Consider the following 22,787-nt stretch of genomic DNA (forward strand, 5'->3'; position numbering starts at 1 on the left):
TATCACTCCGTTCACCATCTTGCTTTGGACCGCCCAGTTTGTGCCCATCTCCCCTGTGAACTCACCCCTGTATCATGAAAGGGCACTCAAAACCCAGTGGCTGAGTGAGTGAACGAATAAATGAGGCAAGGTAGGAAATACAGCTGTGAATTCAGAAGGAAATGGGATGCAGAAAAAAGAAAATGCTCTTTTGGTTTAGCATAGTGTAGTAGGCTTTAAAAATTGATGAACGTGGGCTTCCCTGCTGGCGCAGTGGTTGAGAGTCCGCCTGCCGATGCAGGGGACACGGGTTCGTGCCCCGGTCCGGGAAGATCCCACATGCCGCAGAGCGGCTGGGCCCGTGAGCCATGGCCGCTGAGCCTGCGCGTCCGGAGCCTGTGCTCCGCAGCAGGAGAGGCCACAACAGTGAGAGGCCCGCATACCGCAAAAAAAAAAAATTGATGAACAGCCCTAAAAAGAATTCAAAACATAAACTGAACAAGAACAACAAAAACTGGACAGACAGAACACACCACTTATTTTTCTATTACTTAAAAAACTGCCTTGACAACTCAGCTACTGCGTCTATACATACATAAGAAGGAAAAAGGAGAGTCAAATTCCTGTTGTGGTCCAGGCCCTCACTTTACATGTGATATAATTCTGTGATGCCCAATTACCAGCACTGTTTACTATTCCTCTGTTACTGATGAGGAAGCTGAAGCATATATACATCAGTTCATTTGAGCCAAAGTTATACAACTGGAAAGTGGCAGAAAAAGAATTCAAATTCAGTCCTGACTACAAAGATCAAAACTCTTCTACCTATGCCGCCTGCAACACCACAGCTTTATGGAAATGTAAAATAATTTCTGATTACTAAAAGCAATGTGGGATAATGATTACTGGGGTGAGGAAGAAAAAGGGAGACAGTTGGGGGGTAGATGGGATGATGAAGGTTAAGGGAATGTCACCAGGAAGAGGCATGTGAGCACCAAGGACATGCACATTTTTTATGTGGAGTGAGAGCTACGTAAAGGTTTGTTTCAGGATTATTTCCTTCAATTCTTCATATATATTATGGGTAAAACATAGTTAGTAATTAAAAAATTTGTAAAGCTTATCTGAATAATTTTTACTGTGTAAAACATGAGAAGTTAAAAAACCTATACAAATTTGACAGCAACTTATTAGGTAGACTATAATAGAAAAGGTTTTTGCTTTTTCAAGGAACAAAATTAAAAGCCTACTCAAAGAGGCTACACACGAGGCCCACAAAAATAATGTGAAACTTGAGAATGGGTCTATAAAGTATCAAATGAACCATGAACTATCTCTTTCCACTGACAGCTCTCCCCATGTGCCTTTCAAATACACTACAGGAATCCTTGGGTTATTTGAAAACAGACAGACAACAAGCACAGGATGGTGAATCTAGCATAAACAGTAATACCTGTTTTATGTCTTCCTTTGAGGCTGGCTTTGAAAAGAGTTTGAACTGCCTGTTTGAACAGGGACAATTTGCCTTTATTCCCCATTTTGCTCTTACAGAATGAACAATGTCTCCAACATCATAGAGGGCTAAAAAAAAGGGCACAGGCAAACATCTGAACAAGGATATTAGGTACTTTCAACCTCAACGTTACAAAACAAAAGCTTATATTTCTAACAGGATAACTTTTTTTTAGCAGCATTTTTTTTTTTAGGGTGCTTACAACTCCCCCCTTTACGTCCTAAGTATGCCTTGCCCCAAATGTGCCATTTTCTTTCCTTTTACAAAACTATTTACAAGGCCTTTACCAGAAAGTTTGGGGACATTATTTAATACATTTCTCGACAATTTATGGTACATACTAAAATAAAGTCAGCAAGTGATCGTACTACACAAAGTAAAACCGAACTACCAGCCCCTATGATACCCAAAACACAGGGAAAGGAAAAGCATTGCACCACACAAAATACCTTTTCCAGGAATGATCTGCGTAGGCATGAGGTTCTCTGGTTCATGTATCTGGCTCTTCACACATCTCAGCCATGAGAAAGTCTTGTAGGCAGCGCCTGCAAATAACTGCTTTGTAGTAATTGCTCTTTATGGACGCTGGTCCCAAAAGTTTCAGAAATCCATCAACCACAAATCAATGAAAGGCTTAATTTAAGAGTATAAGGGGCTTGGAGAAGAGTCAAGTCAGTTCTCACCCTGTTGGCAATTTTTCCTCTTCATCCGATAGCAATCCACACACACTCCAAACCCACACCGAGGACACACCCAGTGCAGGTTGAAGATGGTGGTGTCACACACATCACACATTTCTCGAACACCTTTGACAGCTCGCTTCCAAGCAACCTGTCCTACAAAAATCAATAAATCACTTAGTCTTGGGGACGAGAGGGCTCCTGAAATAAAACATGAAGTGGGAGGGGAGCTGATGCCATTCCTCCCTCTCACTGGAGTTCCCATTAACTGTTCAGCCTCCAGAGCCCATCTCAAATCCCCCACCACCGCCATGAAGCCCTCCTGGATTCCTTCAGCACTCCCATCAACTTGTATTTGTACTTCAGACTCAGGCCTCTTCACACTGTACGCAGTCAGGTGCAGTTTTACTTCCCTGTAGGAGACTAAACTCCGTGCAAGCAGAATCCCTGCTCAGGCTGTACCCTATCCCCACACCCCACCCCACCCTCCAAGGAGCTCTGCATAGTAAGTCCTGCTGAGTAAGTCAGTGAAAAAAGCAGCATTAGTTACACAAGCTGGAGTTCGGACACAAATATAAAGGAGCAGTGGTTCTTCACATTTTGGGTCATGAGACCATCTGAGACCCTAAAGGCAACACGGACCATGCTTTCTCCAAAGGAAAAATAATTGACTCAAATACACAAACCCAACCTTCAGTGTCGAGTGTCAGGTTATTCACAGATGCCCCGAAACCACTCAGACTGCCCATGAAAAACCCCAGGGCGCTGAGGGAAACCTGGTGGGAGCAGCGCATTAACTAGTAGGGGGCACAATGGTCCAAAGTCGGTTCCGTCATAGGCCAGTGTCGGAAACTCAATTTTTAGAGCCAGGAGTGATGCAGGCACCCAGGACCGACTCATACTAACCAAGTAGCGCCAACAGACTGAGGCACAATCACGAATTCTATGAAGCAGCATCTTCTGTTCCAGTGGCCAAACCCCGGAAACTGGAGAGAGGGGCCTTCCAGGACTGGGCAGGAAACCGTACCCCACCCCCCAACCGTGGAGGAGTGCCACATACGGCATTAGAAAGCTTCAAGGAGTAAGAGCAAAGGGAGGACATTTTCCTGCGTCACAGAAAAGCCCAACGTCTGCTGATCAGAAGACTGTTTTCTGTCTGTCTCTCTCTCGAACAAGACAGGATCAATACTGTCACATTCGTGTTCTACGGAGGACATCTTTTCCTAATCCAGTCAGTGGTTACTTCTTTCTTCAGACTGCCCACAAAAGAAATGACTAACTTCAGTTTGCTTTAAGTTAATCCAACTGCTGAGTGAACCTCTGCCGTTTCATTACAATGTGAAAGCTCAGTGCACAATACATAGAACTTGAGGCGTTTTACACGTGAGATTCTATGAACTTCACCTTGGCCATTGGATTAGACTTTTATTAGAGAGTAGTCTTAGATCTCTCAGCCACCTATTTAATGATAATTTGTCATTGAAAAGACAGAATAAATGTATAAAAGCTGAGACCTGCTTCCTAATCTCAGGATCAGAGGGTACCCTCCACCCCCTCTCTAGCGACACCTTGTGGTGGCATCTTTCAGTATCACTCACAGTGAGTTCCTCTCTCCAGCTGACCAGCTTGTCACAGAGGAAACAAAGAGGAACAGGATAATCAAATAGGCAAGGAGGAAACATTAATCACAATTACATCTTTAAGGACACATTTTTCAGACGACTCACCTTGAGCAAAGAAAAAACATCAGTAGCTTAAAACAGCCCCTCCGATTCAGGAAGCTACTAATACATTCCAAAAGATTGTTTTTGCAACCCAGTCATTCATACACTACCTCTAGACCAGTTACTTAAGAACTTTTCTTTAAATCTTCTCTTACTTAAAAGTATACAAGAAGAAAACTTTTGTATCTCTACTGAAAATGGAAAACCAGTATCACTTGTCCTAAATAGATTATAGGAAAAACAACTTTAATACGATTCTTGACTTATCAGAGTCTCTACTACCCCAACAGAACAGTGATTACAAAGCTGCTCTCCACTTCAGCAGGACCCTGGCTGCCCGTGGAGCTCACAATCCCATACCCCACCTAGATCTGAGTTCCCGCTCCTGGGAATGTCAGTTCCCATTCCTTGGACTCTGAGATGTAACAGTGTTCAAACTTATCCAGTAAGTTACTGTTGTGCTTAGGCTAGCTTCAGTTAGTTCCTGGGCCTACGACCAAAGTTCCTAAGCTCAGGATGTGTGGATGCTTATACTGAAACATATTTGGCTATGCAAAGTCTGAAAAGACATCTACCAGAGGGATGGAAAGGCTTCACTTTTAACTTGCCACCATTTGGAAAAGATAAAATGATGGAACAAAGTGTGAGACTTAAAAAGACACATGCCCCTTGGTGCTTCTGGCTGGATATCTCACTTCTAAGGGCATACAGACAAGAGGTATGCTGTCCTCTTCGACACCGTACCTTGAGATGTCATGAGGGAGGTCTGGCTCTAATGTGTCACCCACACTGATCTCTGTGGTTTACTGCACACCTGGCTGGAACCTCCAAGTTTTCCCTGAAAACCTTGACTCTAACAGAATCATTTTCATCTGCGCTTGTTCCCATTTTCATGCCTGGGTCCCAGCCTCCTCAGACCCTGATTCAGTAGGTCTAGGGTACAGCCTGTCCATTATCTTCTTTGAAATGTTTTCTTAAGAACCTTTGTCTTAAAATAACCCCCTTTTGGTGAGTCCACACTTGTTGGTAAGGCTATGCAAATTCCACCGCCACCTCACCTTTACCTTTCTTAACAAAAAATTTAGTAATTGCCCTGAAACAAACCCCACAGATAGATCACTGACTTTGATGAAATCAACAGGCAGAATCTGTTACAAAAGGAAAAATGCAACTTCATTATACCAAAGTCATCTACACTTCTGGGTGAAAATGAAATCCATACAATTAGGACTTAGGTGTCATTTAGGAACAAAAATCAAGTTGGACTCAAAAATCCTACCCCCTAAGAGATGCTCTTACTGTGTGGCTCAATAGTTGACATAGCTTCCTTTTCAGAAATCACCATTTGACAGAAGTGGTCTCCAATGTTGGCCAGGATATACTTTGCTGTGTCCAAATCAGTCCCAACAACATTTTTGGTTAAAGGCAACCACAAGCCAATTGCTTCACTGTCATACTTGTTTGGTGTTAAGAAGCCTTCTACCCGCAATACACCATGTTTGTTGAACTGTAACCTAGAGGGAGTGAAAAAATAAAGAAAACATGTTACATACATGAAATAGTGACTTACGTCTTGTTGTTACTTTTGAAATGTTATTTAAGTCAAGCGTTTCCTTCCCAGTTTTCCATAATCTCCATGGCTAATTGCAGCCCCTTGCTACTTGGCAACATCAATAGAAAGATTTTTAAAACTTCCAAGCTTTCCCCCAAAAGACACGGGGGGTTGGCAGGGAGAGGGAGTTGTGCTTTCCACTCGAACCAAGATCTACTCAGGTCATTTCCAAGGACAGCTACTGAACCTGCCTGACTTGGAACTTAATAGCAAGAATAATCACAAGTCACCACAGAAGTAAACTGGTAACAAACAGAAGGTGACAAATAATCTGACCAAATTTGAACACAACTACGGCTTCAAGAGTAATGCTCGGGAGGGGAAGGCCAACCCTACAACACTGAAGCCATGACCACACAGATCCATGAGGTATTCAACACCCTTAGGAATCCTAGCTACAAATCACCATGCAAGCTTCTGGAATAAGAGGCAGTGTTAGGATGAGCCTCGGTACCTATGAAGGTGGAGCAAAAAGCAGAATATTTTCTCAGCATTCTCTTTCAGCATCTTTGACATCTGCCATGTTTTTCCTAAGGTATGCAATAGTTTTGGACTTATTTAAACACAACATTGTATGTCAATCTAGCTGGAGACACAGAAGTAGACATAAAACACCCGGGGAAATAGGGTATGACTGGTATCGTAACAGTCATTGAGTCATACAGGAGTCAGAGGAAGAAGTGCTGACTACGAGTTCTGTGGGTCTTGTATGAAGAAGACTTCATGTTAGAGACAATAACTAAGCTTGGCCTTGCAAGAAAAACGCAGGGACCTTGATTTCTTTGCTAGTCGTTGGGCAGCTGCCGAAACTTTTTTGAGTCCACGAGACACACATAAAGTTGTGCTTTAGGAAAAGCATTTGTCCAGAACTGTGTAGAATGAACTGGAAGGACACTGGGAGTTGCATAACAGATGCAAATGTTTCTGCAAACATTTGTTTGCAAAATGTTTTTGCAAATTTCTAGGAGTCCAAAGGACAGATGCAAGATTTTAATTGATAGCCCAAATTAGAGCTAGGCATAGTTCTAAAAAATAAATTTGGAAGCGATTTCAAATGGGGAGGAGATGGAAAACAGGATTTGGCAACCACTGAGACCCTACCCCCTCCCATTTAATCTGCAGAATTTAATGAGAAACAAATTTGATAAGACTAATGACAGTGTCGATCTTCACTCTAAATATCAGGAAAAAAAGGCTTTGCTTTTACAACCATGATATTCTTTTCGCCAGAGAAGTGAGTTTGTTTGAGTTTCTAATACACTGACTTCTGTTAACAGTTATCACAGCTCTAAATGCTATACACACATATTATCATGGTGCTTCTGCAATTTACTCAGGAATGAATGGGACAAACTACCATCTAAAAAACTCTTAAATAAACTCTTCATTAAATAACCCTGAATCTGAAAGTTATCAGCACAGATATAATTATTGATCATTAAAATGCCCGTGCATTTAATTCAGTTCATCAGCAATCTTTAATCCTGATAAAACTAAAGGAGAGGAGAATAGGAAGAAATTAAAGTCATCACTGCTGTTTATGATTAGAACTAGTTGAGACTGAAACTACCTGGATTTCTGGAAAAATGTATGATATGTAAAAGCTCATCTACACCCAGAGCAACACTGCTCATTATACATCAGAAAGACCAGAAGGCTACCTTTCTCTTCACGCAGGATGGAAGAATTTAAAGAAAATTTGACTTAAAGAAAAAAAAAACGCAATGTAAAAATGAAAGTTTTTGCCTATAAAAGCAGGAAAGATTTTTTAAAGATACACCGGCTGGCAAAGGTACACGGAGACGGGAATGCTCAAACCTGCCAGTGGGCATGGATGCAGGTGCAACCTTCCTCCAGGGCCATTTGGCAGAACTTATGTATCAAAGCCTTAAAACACACACCTTCTGACCCAGTAATGCCACTTCCAATAACCTTTCCAAAATAAATAATCAGAGATGAGGACAAGCTGATGATCATTTCTGTATTATTTTTAGTGGCAAAAAATACATAATAATCTTAACATCAACAAGGGAATTGGTTAAATGAATTTTCCAACACTGTTATTATGGGTTCTTGCATAGTTATTCAAAAGTATTTGCAAAAGAAGTTAACATGATCAAGTGGTTCCTATTACGAACTGGGAAAGTATGCACTGGAGAAAGTAAAATTCAAAACAGTATATAGGGACTTCCCTGGTGGCGCAGTGCTTTTGAATCCGCCTGCCAATGCAGAGGACACAGGTTTGAGCCCTGGTCCAGGAAGATCTCACATGCCGCAGAGCAACTAAGCCCGTGCACCACAACTACTGAGCCCGCGCTCTAGAGACCACAGGCCACAACTACTGAAGCCCATGCGCCTAGAGCCCATGCACTGCAACAAGAGAAGCCACCGCAATGAGAAGCCCACGTGCCGCAACAAAGCGTAGCCCCCACTTGCTGCAACTAGAGAAAGCCCACGCACAGCAACAAAGACCCAACGAAGCCAAAAATAAATAGATAAATAAATTTATTAAAAAGTATACACAACACACCAAGTAGGTATGCTTGAATATATTTTATGACCACGTAAACACTAAAATGCACTGAAAAGGTAACAGTAGTTATTTGTGGTGGTGTTTTAGAACCTTCAGAATTTTTCTATGTTTGTTACTTTTAAAAATAGAACTTTAGACACCAGGCCACCCTGTGCTCCTCAGGCCACCGCCCTGCCCCTCCAGCGGCTCCGGTCCCCATCGCCGCACACCAGCCAGGCGGTTCCAGGGATTTGGATGTCCATGTCTTTGAGGGACCACTACTTCACCTGCCACATGCTTGCAGGATCTTGATTCCCAGGCCGGAGGTCGGGCCCTGTGGTGGGAGCTCCGAGTCCAAACCACCGAACTAACAGAGAACCTCAGACCCCAGGGAATATCGACTGGAGTGAGGCCTCCCAGAGGTCCTCATCGCAGCACCAAGACCCAGCTCTATCCAACTGCCTACAAACGCCAGTGCTGGACGTCCCAGGCCAAACAACCAGTAAGACAAGAATACAGCACCACCCATCAAAAAAAATGAAATGACAAAAAAATACGTTACGGACGAAGGAGCAGGGTAAAAATCTACAAGACCAAATAAATGAAGATGAAATAGGCAACCTACCTGAAAAAGGATTCAGAGTAATGATAGTAAACATGATCCAAAATCTTGGAAACAGAATGGAGAAAATACAAGAAACATTTAACAAGGATCTAGAAGAACTAAAAAGCAAACAAACAGTGATGAACAACACAATTACTGAAATTAGAAATACTCTAGAAGGAATCAATAGCAGAATAACTGAGGCAGAAGAACGGATAAGTGAGCTGGAAGGTAAAATGGTGGGAATAACTGCCAGGGAGCAGAAAAAAGAAAAAAGAATGAAGAGAATTGAGGACAGTCTCAGAGACCTCGGGGACACCATTAAATGCACCAACATTCGAATTACAGGGGTCCCAGAGGAAGAGAAAAAGAAAGGGTCTGAGAAAATATCTGAAGACATGACAGTCAAAAACTTCCCTAACATGGGAAAGGAAATAGTCAATCAAGTCCGGGAAGCACCGAGAGTATGACACAGGATAAATCGAAAGAGAAACACGCTGAGACACATCAAAAATTAAATACAAAGAAAAATAAATAAAATTAAATACAAAGAAAAATATTAAAAGCAGCAAGGGAAAAGCAACAAATAACATACAAGGGAATCCCCATAAGGTTAACAGCTGATTTTTCAGCAGAAACTCTGCAAGCCAGAAGGGAGTGGCAGGACATATTTAAAGTGATGAAAGGGAAAAACTTACAACCAAGATTACTCTACCCAGCAAGGATCTCATTCAGATTCGATGGAGAAATTAAAACCCTTACAGATAAGCAAAAGTTAAGAGAATTCAGCGGTACCAAACCAGCTTTACAACAAATGCTAAAGAACTTCTCTAGGCAGGAAACACAAGAGAAGGAAAAGACTTACAAAAACAAACCCAAAACAATTAAGAAAATGGTAACAGAAACACACATATCAATAATTGCCTTAAATGTAAATGAATTAAATACTCCAACCAAAAGACAGACCAGATGAATGGATACAAAAACAAGACCCGTACATATGCTGTCTACAAAGTCTCACTTCAGATCTAGGGACACATACAGACTGAAAGTTAGGGGATGGAAAGAGATATTCCATGCAAAGGGAAATCAAAAGAAAGCTGGAGTACCAATTCTCATATCAGACAAAATAGACTTTAAAATAAAGACTATTACAAGAGACAAAGAAGGACACTACATAATAATCAAGGGATCAATCCAAGAAGAAGACATAACAATTATAAATATTTATGCACCCAACACAGGAGTACCTCAATACATAAGGCAAATGCTAACAGCCATAAATGGGGAAATTGACAGTAACACAGTAATAGTAGGGGACTTGAACATCCTACTTTCACCAATGGACAGATGATCCAAAATGAAAATAAATAAGGAAACACAAAATTTAAATGACACATTAAACAACTTGGACTTAATTGATATTTATAGGATATTCTATCCAAAAACAACAGAATACACTTTCTTCTCAAGTGTTCATGGAACATTCTCTAGGATAGATCATATCTTGGGTCACAAATCAAGCCTTGGTAAATTTAAGAAAATTAAATCGTATCAAGTAGCTTCTCCGACCACAACACTATGAGTCTAGATATCAATTACAGGAAAAAAACCGTAAAAAATACAAACACATGGAGGCTAAACAATACACTACTAAATAACTGAGAGATCACTGAGGAAATCAAAAAATAGCTAGAAACAAATGACAATGAAAACAGGACAACCCAAAACCTATGGGATACAGCAAAAGTAGTTCTAAGAGGGAAGTTTATAGCAATACAATCCTACCTCAACAAAAATCTCAAACAACCTAACCTTACACCTAAAGCAATTAGAGGAAGAAGAACAAAAAACCCCCAAAGTTAGCAGAAGGAAAAATATCATAAAGATCAGATCAGAAATAAATGAAAGAGAAATGAAGGAAAGGACAGCAAAGCTCAATAAAACTAAAAGCTAGCTCCTTGAGAAGATACACAAAATTGATAAACCATTAGCCAGACGCATCAAGAAAAAAAGGGAGAAGACTCACATCAACAGAATTAGAAATGAAAAAGGAGGAGTAACAACTGACACTGCAGAAATACAAAGGATCATGAGAGATGACTACAAGCCAATAAAATGGACCACCTGGAAGAAATAGACAATTTCTTAGAAAAGCACAACCTTTCAAGACTGAACCAGAAAGAAACAGAAAATATCAACAGACCAATCACAAGCGCTGAAATTGAAACTGTGATTAAAAATCTTCCAACAAACAAAAGCCCAGGATCAGATGGCTTCACAGGTGAATTCTATCAAACATTTAGAGAAGAGCTAACACCTATCCTTCTCAAACTCTTCCAAAATATAGCAGAGGGAGGAACACTCCCCAACTCATTCTACGAGGCCACCATCACCCTGATACCAAAACCAGACAAAGACGTCACAAAAAAAGAAAACTTCAGGCCAATATCTCTGATGAACACAGATGCAAAAATCCTCAACAAAATACTAGCAAACAGAATCCAACAGCACATTAAAAGGATTATACACCATGATCAAGTAGGGTTTATTCCAGGAATGCAAGGATTCTTCAATATACGCAAATCAATCAATGTGATTCACCATATTAACAAATTGAAGGAGAAAAACCATATGATCATCTCAAGAGATGCAGAAACAGCTTTTGACAAAATTCAACACACATTTATGATAAAAACTCTCCAGAAAGTGGGCAGAGAGGGAACCTATCTCAACATAATAAAGCCCATGTAAGACAAACCCACAGCCAACGTCGTTCTAAATGATGAAAAACTGAAACCATTTCTCAGGGCAACAAGACAAGGTTGCCCATTCTCACCACTATTATTCAACATAGTTTTGGACGTTTTGGCCACAGTAATCAGAGAAGAAAAAGAAATAAAAGGAATCCAAATCAGAAAGGAAGTAAAACTGTCACTCTTTGCAGATGACATGATACTATGCATGGAGAATCCTAAAGATGCTACCAGAAACCTACTAGAGCTAATCAATGAATGTGGTAAAGTAGCAGGATACAAAATTAACACACAGCAATCTCTTGCATTCCTATACACTAATGATGAAAAATCTGAAAGAGAAATTAGGGAAACACTCCCATTTACCATTACAATGAAAAGAATAAAATACTTAGGAATAAACCTACCTAAGAAGACAAAAGACCTGTATGCAGAAAACTGTAAGACACTGATGAAAGAAATTCAAGATGATACAAACAGATGGAGACATATACTATGTTCTTGGATTGGAAGAATCAACTGTGAAAATGACTCTACTACCCAAAGCAATCTACAGATTCAATGCAATCCCTATCAAATTACCAATGGTATTTTTCGCAGTACTAGAACCAAAAATTGCACAACTTGGGGATTCCCTGGTGGTGCAGTGGTTGAGAGTCCGCCTGCCGATGCAGAGGTTGCAGGTTTGGTGCCCCGGTCGGGAAGATCCCACAGGCCGCGGAGCGGCTGGGCCCATGAGCCATGGCCGCTGAGCATGTTCGTCCGGAGCCTGTGCTCCGCAATGGGAGAGGCCACAGCAGTGAGAGGCCTGCGTACCGCAAAAAATAATAATAATAATTTTAAAAATTGCACAACTTGTATGGAAACACAAAAGACCCTGAAGATCCAAAGCAATCTTGAGAAAGAAAAACAGAGCTGGAGGAATCAGGCTGCCAGACTTCAGACTATACTACAGAGCTACAGTAATCAAGACAGTATGGTACTGGCACAAAAACAGAAATATAGATCAATGGAAAAGGATAGAAAGCCCAGAGTAAACCCATGCACATATGGTCAGCTTATCTTTGATAAAGGAGGCAAGAATATACAATGGAGAAAAGACAGCCTCTTCAGTAAGTGGTGCTGGGAAAACTGGACAGCTACATGTAAAAGAATGAAATTAGAACACTCCCTAACACCATACACAAAGATAAACTCAAAATGGATTAAAGACCTAAATGTAAGGCCACTATAAAACTCTTAGAAGAAAACACAGGCAGAACACTCTATGACATAAATCACAGCAAGATCCCTTTTGACCCACCTCCTAGAGGAAATGGAAATAAAATGGAAATAAAAACAAAAATAAAGAAATGGGACCTAATGAAACTTAAAAGCTTTTGCACAGCATAGGAAACCATAAACAAGATGAAAAGACAACCTTCAGAATGGGAGAAAATATTTGCCAACAAAGCAACTGGCACAGGATTAATCTCCAAAGTATACAAGCAGCTCATGCAGCTCAATATCAAAAAAACAAACAACCCAATCCAAAAATGGGCAGAAGACCTAAACAGACCTTTCTCCAAAGAAGATATACAGATTGCCAACAAACACATGAAAGAATGCTCAACATCATTAATCATTAGAGAAACGCAAATCAAAACTACCATGAGATATCACCTCACACTGGTCAGAATGGCCATTATCAAAAAATCTACAAACAATAAATGCTGGAGAGGGTGTGGAGAAAAGGGAACCCTCTTGCACTGTTGGTGGGAATGTAAATTGATACAGCCACTATGGAGAACAGTATGGAGGTTCCTTAAAAAACTAAAAATAGAACTACCATACGACCCAGCAATCCCACTACTGGGCATATACCCTGAGAAAACCATAATTCAAAAAGAGTCATGTACCACAATATTCATTGCAGCACTATTTACAATAGCCAGGACATGGAAGCAACCTAAGTGTCCACTGACAGATGAATGGATAAAGAAGATGTGGCACGTATACACAATAGAATATTACTCAGCCATAAAAAGAAAAGAAATTGAGTTATTTGTAATGAGGTGGATGGACGTACAGTCTGTCATACAGAGTGCAGTCAGAAAGAGAAAAACAAATACCGTATGCTAACACATATATATGGAATCTCAAAAAAAAATATGGTTGTGATGAACCTAAGGTCAGGACAGGAATAAAGATACAGATGTAGAGAATGGACTTGAGGACACAGGGAGGGGAAAGGGTAAGCTGGGACGAAGTGAGAGAGTAGCATTGACAAATATACACTACCAGAAGTAAAACAGATAGCTAGTGGGAAGCAGCCGCATAGCACAGGGAGATCAGCTCGGTACTTTGCGACCATCTAGATGGGTGGGATAAGAAGGGTAGGAGGGAGACGCAAGCGGGAGGCGATATGGGGATATATACGTATGCATATAGCTGATTCACTCTGTTATACAGCAGAAACTAACACAACACTGTAAAGCAATTATACTCCAAAAAAGATGTTAAAAAAATGGAATTTTATATTTTTAAGCTTCTTTGATTTAAAAAAAAAAAACCTGAAAAGGAGAATGAGAAGGAAAGAATGTGTAATAAGATCTAGATTCCTAAATCCACAGATTAAAAAGTGTAATCTGTACTCTCTTCAGTTTTAGACTTACTGTTGCTAGGAGAAGAGGGAGAAAAGTACACTCTAGGGCCCAGGGTATCTCAGCTTTTCCCCAAATGGCTCACCTCCTGAAGTGAAAGAAGCGGCAAAACACGGGCGAGTCTTTCTGCTGCTCCTTATCCTTTCGGAGGCTGTCCAAACGACACTCCCGGCACTTGGGCAGCTGCGCAACGATGTTCACGCAAGAGTCGTCCTGCACAAAGGCCTCACCGCTCTGCTGCAGCTTCTTGAGTTTGGCTGGGTCTGTCAAAACCGACTTCCGGGATGGGGCTAGAAAAAAAGATGAAGGAAAATGGGACCTCAGATTTAAAAACTCACATCAATATTTGACTGAATTCTATTCAAAAGGTCAGTTTTCCCAAAGGGAGAACTCCTCTTCTCAATTACTGGTTCAACTGTAGTAATTTCTAAAAATGGCTTAATAGAAGACAACTATCAGAACAATTGGAAGTTTTATTCTCTTTATAAAATACATCTCATTTGGTGAGTCCATTTGGCAACTTAAAACCCCAGACCCACAATTCCAAGTTAGTGCATACCTCTATTCACCCTAGATAAGAAGAACGCTTCAACAGAGGACCGCGCGGGAGTCAACTGTGTCAGTTTTCACACTCAAAAAGAATGGTTTGAGATGTGTTTTCCAAAGCATTCTGCAAAAGCTAACCATTCCAAACGTCACAGGCCCCCTGGCCTATAAGAGTGATCCTCTAAATGCTTCTAGGAGATGCCACTTGACCCTTGACATATCTTCTATTTCCTTCACACATATGTTCCATTCAAGATTAAGAGCATTGGCTAAAGAGAGGATTTTGATTCTAAGTAAATGCATGTTTTAAGTTTTAACTTGTAATGGGCAGGTGAACTTGAAAGGAAAAGTTAAGATGGTTTTTAAGAAAAAGGGAGACAAAAATAGAGATGTAACATTAAAGAGCAACCACTGTGTCAGACCAAATAACATAGAAAGGAATCCATTTCTATGTCAAGAGCCTTAAGGTATACAGTGGGCCCTCTACATCCGTGAGTTCAACCAACCATGGATTGAAAATACTACACGACCTGTGGTCGGCTGAATCTGCAGATGCAGAACCTGCAGATGGGAATGGGAAGGCTAACTGTAGGGGACTGGTGCATTTTGGGTATCCACAGGGGGTACTGGAACTGATCCCTCTCAGATACTGAGGGACTGTATTTCATATAAAACCGACAGAAGGCGGCGGAGGGGAAGATGGCGGAAGAGTAAGAGGTGGAGATCACCTTCCTCCCCACAAATACACCAGAAATACATCTACACGTGGAGCAACTCCTACAGAACCTACAGAACACCTACTGAATGCTGGCAGAAGACCTCAGACCTCCCAAAAGGCAACAAACTCCCCACGTACCTGGGTAGGGCAAAAGAAAAAAAGAAAAAACAGAGACAAAAGAATAGGGACGGCACCGGCACCAGTGGGAGGGAGCTGTGAAAGAGGAAAGGTTTCTACACACTAGGAAGCCCCTTCACGGGCAGAGACTGCGGGAGGCGGAGGGGGGAGCTTCGGAGCCGTGGAGGAGTGCACAGCAACAGGGGTGCGGAGGGCAAAGCGGGGAGATTCCCGCACAGAGGATCGGTGCCGACCGGCACTCACCAGCCCGAGAGGCTTGTCTGCTCACCCGCCGGGGCGGACGGGGCTGCGAGCTGAGGCTTGGGCTTTGGTCCGAGCGCAGGGAGAGGACTGGGGTTGGCGGCTTGAACATAGCCTGAAGGGGTTAGTGCACCACGGCTAGCCGGGAGGGCGTCCGGGGAAAAGTCTGCACCTGCCGAAGAGGCAAGAGACTTTTTCTTCCCTCTTTGCTTCCTGGTGCACGAGGAGAGGGGTTTAAGAGCGCTGCTTAAAGGAACTCCAGAGACGGGGACGAGCCGTGGCTAAAAGCGCGAACCCCAGAGATGGGCGCGAGCCACGGCTAAAAGCACGGACCCCAGAGACGGGCGGGAGACGCTAAGGCTGCTGCTGCCGCCACCAAGAAGCCTGTGTGCGAGCACAGGTCCCTATCCACACCCCTCTTCCGGGGAGCCTGTGCAGCCCTCCACTGCCAGGTTCCCGGGATCCAGGGACAACTTTCCCGGGAGAACGCACGGCGCGCCTCAGGCTGGTGCAACGTCATGCAGGCCTCTGCCGCCGCAGGCTCGCCCCGCACGCCGTGCCCTTCCCTCTCCCCCGGCCTGAGTGAGCCTAGCCCCCCAATCAGCGGCTCCTTTAACCCCGTCCTGTCTGAGCAAAAAAGAGACGCCCTCCAGCGACCTACACGCAGAGGCGGGGCCAAATCCAAAGCTGAGCCCCTGTGAGCTGTGAGAACGAAGAAGAGAAAGGGAAATCCCTACCAGCAGCCTCAGAAGCAGCGGATTAAAGCTCCACAATCAACTTGATGTACCCTGCATCTGTGGAATGCATGAATAGACAACGAGTCATCCCAAATTGAGGAGGTGGACTTCGAGAGCAAGATCTATTTTTTCTCCTTTTCTTCTTTTTGTGAGTGTGTATGCTTCTGTGTAAGATTTTGTCTGTATACCTTTGCTTCCACCATTTGTCCTAAGGTTCTATCCGTCCCCCTTTTTTCCCTAAATAATTATTTTTTAATTTAATAACTTTATTATACTTTATTTTACTGTATCTTTTCTTTTTTCCTTCCTTCCTTCCTTCCTCCATCCCTCCCTCCTTTCTTCCCTTCTTTTTTTCTTCCTTCCTTCCTTCCCTTCTTTTTTTCTTCCTTCCTTCCTTCCCTTCTTTTTTTCTTCCTACTTCTACTAATTCTTTCTCTCTACTTTTTCTCCCTTTTATTCTGAGCCGTGTGGATGAAAGGCTCTTAGTGCTGCAGCCAGGAGTCAGTGCTGTGCCTCTGAGGTGGGAGAGCCAACTTCAGGACACTGGTCAACAAGAGACCTCCCAGCTCCACATAATATCAAGCGGCGAAAATCTCCCAGAGATCTCCATCTCAACACCAGCACCCAGCTTCACTCAACGACCAGCAAGCTACAGTGCTGGACACCCTATGCCAAACAACTAGCAAAACAGGAACACAACCCCACCCTTTAGCAGAGAGGCTGCCTAAAACCATAATAAGTCCACAGACACCCCAAAACACACCACCAGACGTGGACCTGCCCACTAGAGAGAAAAGATCCAGCCTCATCCACCAGAACACAGGCACTAGTCCCCTCCACCAGGAAGCCTACACAACCCACTGAACCAACCTTAGCCACTGGAGACAGACATCAAAAACAACGGGAACTACGAACCTGCAGCCTGCAAAAAGGAGACCCCAAACACAGTAAGATAAGCAGAATGAGAAGACAGAAAAACACACAGCAGATGAAAGAGCAAGATAAAAATGCACCAGACCTAACAAATGAAGAGGAAATGGGCAGTCTACCTGAAAAAGAATTCAGAATAATGATAGTAAAGATGATCCAAAATCTTGGAAATAGAATGGACAAAATGCAAGAAACATTTAACAAGGACCTAGAAGAACTAAAGATGAAACAAACAATGAAGAACAACACAATAAATGAAATGAAAAAGACTCTAGATGAGATCAATAGCAGAATAACTGAGGCAGAAGAACGGATAAGTGACCTGGAAGATAAAATAGTGGAAATAACTACTGCAGAGCAGAATAGAGAAAAAAGAATGAAAAGAACTGAGGACAGTCTCAGAGACCTCTGGGATAACATTAAACGCACCAACATTTGAATTATAGGGGTTCCAGAAGAAGAAGAGAAAAAGAAAGGGACTGAGAAAATATTTGAAGAGATTATAGTTGAAAACTTCCCTAATATGGGAAAGGAAATAGTTAATCAAGACCAGGAAGCACAGAGAGTCCCATACAGGATAAATCCAAAGAGAAATACGCCAAGACACATATTAATCAAACTGTCAATAATTATATACAAAGAAAGCATATTAAAAGCAGCAAGTGAAAAACAACACACAAGGGAATCCCCATAAGGTTAACAGTTGATCTCTCAGCAGAAACTCTGCAAGCCAGAAGGGAGTGGCAGGACATACTGAAAGTGATGACGGAGGAAAACCTGCAACCAAGATTACTCTACCCAGCAAGGATCTCATTCAGATTTGATGGAGAAATTAAAACCTTTACAGACAAGCAAAAGCTGAGAGAGTTCAGCACCACCAAACCAGCTTTACAACAAATGCTAAAGGAACTTCTCTAGGCAAGAAACACAAGAGAAGGAAAAGACCTATAATAATGAACCCAAAACAATTTAGAAAATGGGAATAGGAACATATCAATAATTACCTTAAATGTAAATGGACTAAATGCTCCCACCAAAAGACACAGATTGGCTGAATGGATACAAAAACAAGACCCTTATATATGCTGTCTACAAGAGACCCACTTCAGACCTAGAGACACATACAGACTGAAAGTAAGGGGATGGAAAAAAATATTCCATGCAAATGGAAACCAAAAGAAAGCTAGAGTAGCAATTCTCATATCAGACAAAATAGACTTTGAAATAGACTATTAGATGAGACAAAGAAGGACACTACATAATGATCAAGGGATCGATCCAAGAAGAAGATATAACAATTGTAAGTATGTATGCACCCAACATAGGAGCACCTCAGTACATAAGGCAAATTCTAACAGCCATAAAAGGGGAAATCAACAGTAACACATTCATAGTAGGGGACTTTAACACCCCACTTTCACCAATGGACAGATCATCCAAAATGTAAATAAATAAGGAAACACAAGCTTTAAATGATACATTAAACAAGATGGACTTAATTGATATTTATAGGACACTCCATCCAAAAACAACAGAATACACATTTTTCTCAAGTGCTCATGGAACATTCTCCAGGACAGATCATATCTTGGGTCACAAATCAAGCCTTGGTAAATTTAAGAAAATTGAAATCGTATCAAGTATCTTTTCCGACCACAACACCATGAGACTAGATATCAATTACAGGAAAAGATCTGAAAAAATACAAACACATGGAGGCTAAACAATACACTACTTAATAACGAAGTGATCACTGAAGAAATCAAAGAGGAAATAAAAAAATACCTAAAAACAAATGACAATGGAGACACAACGACCCAAAACCTATGGGATGCAGCAAAAGCAGTTCTAAGGGGGAAGTTTATAGCAATACAAGCCCACCTTAAGAAGCAGGAAACATCTCGAATAAACAACCTAACCTCGCACCTAAAGCAATTAGAGAAAGAAGAACAAAAAACCCCCAAAGTTAGCAGAAGGAAAGAAATCATAAAAATCAGATCAGAAATAAATGAAAAAGAAATGAAGAAAACAATAGCAAAGATCAATAAAACTAAAATCTGGTTCTTTGAGAAGATAAACAAAATAGATAAACCATTAGCCAGACTCATCAAGAAAAAAAGGGAGAAGACTCAAATCAATAGAATTAGAAATGAAAAAGGAGAAGTAACAACTGACACTGCAGAAATAAAAAAGATCATGAGAGATTACTACAATCAACTCTATGCCAATAAAATGGACAACCTGGAAGAAATGGACACATTCTTAGAAATGCACAACATGCCAAGAGTGAATCAGGAAGAAATAGAAAATATGAACAGACCAATCACAAGCGCTGAAATTGAAACTGTGATTAAGAATCTTCCAACAAACAAAAGCCCAGGACCAGATGATGGCTTCACAGGCGAATTCTATCAAACATTTAGAGAAGAGCTAACACCTATCCTTCTCAAACTCTTCCAAAATATAGCAGAGGGAGGAACACTCCCAAATTCATTCTACGAGGCCACCATCACCTTGATACCAAAATCAGACAAGGATGTCACAAAGAAAGAAAACTACAGGCCAATATCACTGATGAACATAGATGCAAAAATCCTCAACAAAATACTAGCAAACAGAATCCAACGGCACATTAAAAGGATCATACACCATGATCAAGTGGGGTTTATTCCAGGAATGCAAGGATTCTTCAATATACACAAATCTATCAATGTGATAAACCATATTAACAAATTGAAGGAGAAAAACCATATGATCATCTCAATAGATGCAGAGAAAGCTTTTGACAAAATTCAACACCCATTTATGATAAAAACCCTGCAGAAAGTAGGCATAGAGGGAACTTTCCTCAACATAATAAAGGCCATATATGACAAGCCCACAGCCAACATCATCCTCAATGGTGAAAAACTGAAAACATTTCCAGTAAGATCAGGAACAAGACAAGGTTGCCCACTCTCACCACTCTTATTCAACATAGTTGTGGAAGTTTTAGCCACAGCAATCAGAGAAGAAGAGGAAATAAAACGAATCCAAATCGGAAAAGAAGAAGTAAAGCTGTCACTGTTTGCAGATGACATGATACTATACATAGAGAATCCTAAAGATGCCACCAGAAAACTACTAGAGCTAATCAATGAATTTGGTAAAGTAGCAGGATACAAAATTAATGCACAGAAATCTCTGGCATTCCTATACACTAAGGATGAAAAATCTGAAAGTGAAATCAAGAAAACACTCCCATTTACCATTGCAACAAAAAGAATAAAATATCTACGAATAAAGCAACCTAAGGAGACAAAAGACCTATATTCAGAAAATTATAAGACACTGAGGAAAGAAATTAAAGATGATACAAATAGATGGAGAGATATACCATGTTCTTGGATTGGAAGAATCAACATTGTGAAAATGACTCTACTATCCAAAGCAACCTATAGATTCAATGCAATCCCTATCAAACTACCACTGGCATTTTTCACAGAACTAGAACAAAACATTTCACAATTTGTATGGAAACACAAAAGACCCCGAATAGCCAAAGCAATCTTGAGAACGAAAAACGGAGATGGAGGAATCAGGCTCCCTGACTTCAGACTATACTACAAAGCTACAGTAATCAAGACAGTATGGTACTGGCACAAAAACAGAAAGATAGATCAATGGAACAGGATAGAAAGCCCAGAGATAAACCCACACACATATGGTCACCTTATCTTTGATAAAGGAGGCAGGAATGTACAGTGGAGAAAGGACAGCCTCTTCAATAAGTGGTGCTGGGAAAACTGGACTGGTACATGTAAAAGTATGAGATTAGATCACTCCCTAACACCATACACAAAAATAAGCTCAAAATGGATTAAAGACCGAAATGTAAGGCAAGACACTATCAAACTCCTAGAGGAAAACATAGGCAGAACACTCTATGACATAAATCACAGCAAGATCCTTTTTGACCCACCTCCTAGAGAAATGGAAATAAAAACAAAAATAAACAAATGGGACCTAATGAAACTTAAAAGCTTTTGCACAGCAAAGGAAACCATAAACAAGACCAAAAGACAACCCTCAGAATGGGAGAAAATATTTGCAAATGAAGCAACTGACAAAGGATTAATCTCCAAAATTTCAAGTAGCTCATGCAGCTCAATAACAAAAAAACAAACAACCCAATCCAAAAATGGGCAGAAGACCTAAACAGACATTTCTCCAAAGAAGATATACAGACTGCCAACAAACACATGAAAGAATGCTCAACATCATTAATCATTAGAGAAACGCAAATCAAAACTACAATGAAATATCATCTCACACCAGTCAGAATTGCCATCATCAAAAAATCTAGAAACAATAAATGCTGGAGAGGGTGTGGAGAAAAGGGAACCCTCTTGCACTGCTGGTGGGAATGTGAATCGGTTCAGCCACTATGGAGAACAGTAGGGAGGTTCCTTAGAAAACTACAAATAGAACTACCATATGACCCAGCAATCCCACTACTGGGCATATACCCTAAGAAAACCAAAGTTCAAGAAGAGTCATGTACCAAAATATTCATTGCAGCTCTATTTACAATAGCCCGGAGATGGAAACAACCTAATTGCCCATCATCGGATGAATGGATAAAGAAGATGTGGCACGTATATACAATGGAATATTACTCAGCCATAAAAAGAAACGAAATTGAGCTATTTGTAATGAGGTGGATAGACCTAGAGTCTGTCATACAGAGTGAAGTAAGTCAGAAACAGAAAGACAAATACCGTATGCTAACACATATATATGGAATTTAAGAAAAAAAAATGTCATGAAGAACCTAGGGGTAAGACAGAAATAAAGACACAGACCTACTGGAGAACGGACTTGAGGATATGGGGAGGGGGAAGGGTGAGCTGTGACAGGGCGAGAGACAGGCATGGACATATATACACTAACAAACGTAAGGTAGATAGCTAGTGGGAAGCAGCCGCATGGCACAGGGATATCGGCTTGGTGCTTTGTGACCACCTGGAGGGGTGGGATAGGGAGGGTGGGAGGGAGGGAGACACAAGAGGGAAGAGATATGGGAACATATGTATATGTATAACTGATTCACTTTGTTATAAAGCAGAAACTAACACACCATTGTAAAGCAATTATACCCCAATAAAGATGTTTAAAAAAAAAAAAATAAACCCGACAGAAAAGACCTTTTCTCGGGGTCCAAGGGAGCTGAGAAGAGGAAAGTTGATTCTTAGGCAAACAAAAAACAAAAACACAACTTCTGGGGACCCAGTCAAGAGATGGATAGGAGATGGTGGTAAGGAGTCTTGAAAGAAACTAGAAGAAAGATCTCAAACCAAAGAAGGCTTTAAATAATATAAGCACCTTTAATAATTACCTTAGAGGTGTTCTAATCTTACCTCTCTTTTAAAGCATGACTAGAGCACAGTGTAAAATGCTAAATGGATGCCATCAGG

The 22,787-nt window shown here is 41.1% G+C and overlaps 1 protein-coding gene across 6 annotated transcripts in view; it reads right to left on the reverse strand.

Annotated features, from left to right (window-relative positions):
* The window catches only part of KDM3A (lysine demethylase 3A), a 62,593-nt gene that overhangs the window by 14,393 nt on the left and 25,413 nt on the right, over positions 1–22,787 (reverse strand). For 5 of the 6 annotated variants that reach the window (XR_003437708.1, XR_003437709.1, XM_027129120.1 and 2 more), the window contains exons 11-15: positions 14,108–14,312; positions 5,196–5,410; positions 2,176–2,328; positions 1,942–2,037; positions 1,433–1,560 (exon numbers count right to left, since the gene is read on the reverse strand). Coding sequence is in view for 4 of the 6 variants with exons in the window: in XM_027129120.1 (XP_026984921.1) it covers positions 1,433–1,560; positions 1,942–2,037; positions 2,176–2,328; positions 5,196–5,410; positions 14,108–14,312 (797 nt within the window). In the remaining 2 variants the exon portion in view is untranslated. The remainder of the gene's footprint in view (positions 1–1,432; positions 1,561–1,941; positions 2,038–2,175; positions 2,329–5,195; positions 5,411–14,107; positions 14,313–22,787) is intronic. The other variant, XM_027129122.1, reaches the window with a different exon arrangement.

This window comes from Aethalodelphis obliquidens, unplaced genomic scaffold (genome assembly GCF_003676395.1).
Source record: "Aethalodelphis obliquidens isolate GAN/ISIS:26980383/991018 unplaced genomic scaffold, ASM367639v1 scaffold35, whole genome shotgun sequence".
In the NCBI taxonomy this organism is placed as follows: Eukaryota; Metazoa; Chordata; class Mammalia; order Artiodactyla; family Delphinidae; genus Aethalodelphis; species Aethalodelphis obliquidens.